At 47.7% G+C, this 2,679-nt stretch overlaps 1 protein-coding gene across 1 annotated transcript; it reads left to right on the forward strand.

Annotated features, from left to right (window-relative positions):
* Positions 1-2,321: 2,321 nt before the first annotated feature.
* SHOX (short stature homeobox) lies at positions 2,322-2,635 on the forward strand (the record flags this gene model as incomplete). Its single annotated transcript, XM_009864738.1, has 1 exon — positions 2,322-2,635. A coding segment is annotated over exon 1 (290 nt), but the record flags the coding sequence as incomplete, so codon positions are not given.
* Positions 2,636-2,679: the final 44 nt, after the last annotated feature.

The raw sequence follows: 2,679 nt of genomic DNA on the forward strand, positions 1-2,679 counted from the left end.
TCCGGAGGAGGGCGTGCAAACTCCGACAGCTCGGAGAAACCGAAGCTCACCGTGCCACACTGGGGCCGGGGGAAGCGGAGTTAGTAAATATTTATCCTTATTTGCTGTTTGCTGCGAGGGAGGCTGGGTTGGGGAGGGAAGAGAAGGAGGAGGGTGGTCGGTGCCGATACCGGTAGAGCCGAGGGCTGGGGAAAGTTCCTCCGGCGGCAAAGCCCCGCGGAGACTCTCCGCCTCGGGAGCTGGTGCCCGTGTCCCCGTGTGTGCGTGGGTCCGTGACGCCCTGCTGGTGTCACGATGCACAACCCACCAGGAACCTTTACACACGCGAACTGCATGACAGAGGCACAAGCAGCACCGTGTCGCTCCGGGATCTTTCACTTAGCCATACGTTACTTCCACGTCTATCGCTTGCCTTTTATTATTTATGTGGTGCCGTGTGATATACATTAGAGCCTCGGATTTGATTGGCGTTTGCGATGACAAGACCTGTTTGTTAAGTTGTAAGGCTTCCTCGGCTCCCGCACTCGTTAAATGAACTCTGGAGGAAGGATGCCACCGAGACACAACAATATAATAAATGTCAGGGATATCCGCGGTGCTGAGATCAAATGATCAATCCTTGTCCCCTAGATAATAATTTTAAATTCGCACAGGGGGAGATTGATTTTTTTTTAAAGCCCTTTATTAATTGCTTCCTCGATTATTATTTTTCCCCTCCTCCTGTGGAGGTGTTAACTCTGGTGCTGGGGGCACCTTTGGATTAATTAAACGTATTTTTAGTGTTTTAACGTTCTGTTAATTTTCAGGACAGTTCCAGGCTCCCCCGGAAAAGAAATAATGGCCCCTTGCTCCAGTAAGGAGCCTCCTTTGGTCGCGATTCATAGCAGAGGGTGGCGTGATGATGGACTCTGATTATGTCAGACTCAAGGCGAGCGAATGAGAAGGACTAAAAAGCCAAAGAACCAGAAAACAAAATTCCTCCAAGTACCAAATAACCTTTCGCGTTAAAACCCGAGGAGATAAAAATAATAAATAGCTGAAACGTCGGCTCCGCAAGACGACCAAACGGTGCGGAGAGCCGATAAAAATGCTGGCGCTGATATCTGGACATGAATTTCAGGCAGATATTCAAGCGCACAAAATAATAATTATTTCGACTGTACCACAAAAATAACAGCAGCCTACCAAAAATAAGGTGGGAAAATTATTACCATCCCTATCTTAAATCTGGTAGGACATGTTTCGTTGAAAAAAATAGAAAAAATAGCTCTGTTTGTCGTGTAAAAACTCTCGTGTTAACAAATTACCGTCGCTGCACGCAGCAGGATAGCTCTACATCCAAAGAAACATTTTACATTTTAATTTTCCCCAACAGCATCTTCAGATGACATAATGACAGTAATCAAGAAAACAGATCATGCAATGTTTACATGCATCTGGAGAGCGCCCCTGCCTTGATAACCCTCACATAGAGCCAAGCAACTCTTTCCAAATCCTCCGAACACACCGACACGGATCTCCGAGACACCTCGCAACTTGCTTAACTGTAGCACACATCCCCCTCCGCGCACCCACCCACCCGCCAGAGCAAGGCAACACTTTTAAAACAGCATTTTTGCTTCGCCGATTATTTTGAGCATTTAATTAAGAGAAATTAGCTAAATAGCAAATCAGGTAGAAATTCCAAAGATTACAACAAATGCGCATTTCCAGCTTTTTATTAATTACCTTATTTTATTGTACACTCATTTTCTTTTCCTCTTGACAGCGATACATTTAATTGCAGGAGAACAGTTATTTGATTAGCTAGGTCCGTTTTTACTCACGGCGTTGCCACGCACAGGATGTCCTTACAATCAATTAAGTCTTCCTCGACTTTCATTTCTGCAACCCATTTACAGAACGCAGATACCTATTTTCATGTTTTCCTCCTTACCCCCTCCCTTTTATTCCTCTCTCTCCCTCTCCCTCTCCCTCCCTCTCTCTCTCTCTCCCCCTCTTTTTCGCTTTTGCCTCTTTGCCTCCCTAAATCAAGGTGCAAAGATGCCAAAGAGTGATGAAATGAAAAGAAAGCCAATTGCTGGACTGAGGTGGGGGAGATAGCTGCTAGGAGTCCGCCTGCGACTATGGAGCAGTCAGTAATTGCTGGAGACAGGGAGAGCTGGGGGTTGGGCTGAGGTAGCCATGTATAAATAGTGTGATCTCAAATTGAAAGGCATAAATAACAGCAGGAGTGATCTAACCCTATACAGCCCATCTTCTACGTGCAAAAACAGCGTGCGGAGGACGGCCACATCTCCGACCGAAAACAAGTGGATCTCTGTGGATAAGATCACCGGGAAGCCATGGAAGAACTTACGGCTTTTGTATCCAAATCTTTTGACCAGAAAAGCAAAGAGAGCAGCAGCGGCAGTGGCAGCAGCAACAAGAAGGAGACGATCACGTACAGGGAAGTTTTGGAGAGTGGGTTGGCTCGCTCTAGGGAGCTTGGAAACTCTGACTCTAACCTGCAGGACATGACCGAGGGCAGCAACCATTGCCCGGTGCATCTTTTCAAAGACCACGTAGAGAGCGACAAGGACAAACTGAAGGAGTTCAGCACGGGCAGGACGGCAGAAGGTAAGAGCGGGGCCGGGTGCCCTCCGCCCCGCACCCCTCGCCGGCAGCCCCGGCCCCTTC

The sequence above is a fragment of the Apaloderma vittatum genome, unplaced genomic scaffold, assembly GCF_000703405.1.
Source record: "Apaloderma vittatum isolate BGI_N311 unplaced genomic scaffold, ASM70340v1 scaffold40762, whole genome shotgun sequence".
NCBI lineage: Eukaryota > Metazoa > Chordata > Aves > Trogoniformes > Trogonidae > Apaloderma > Apaloderma vittatum.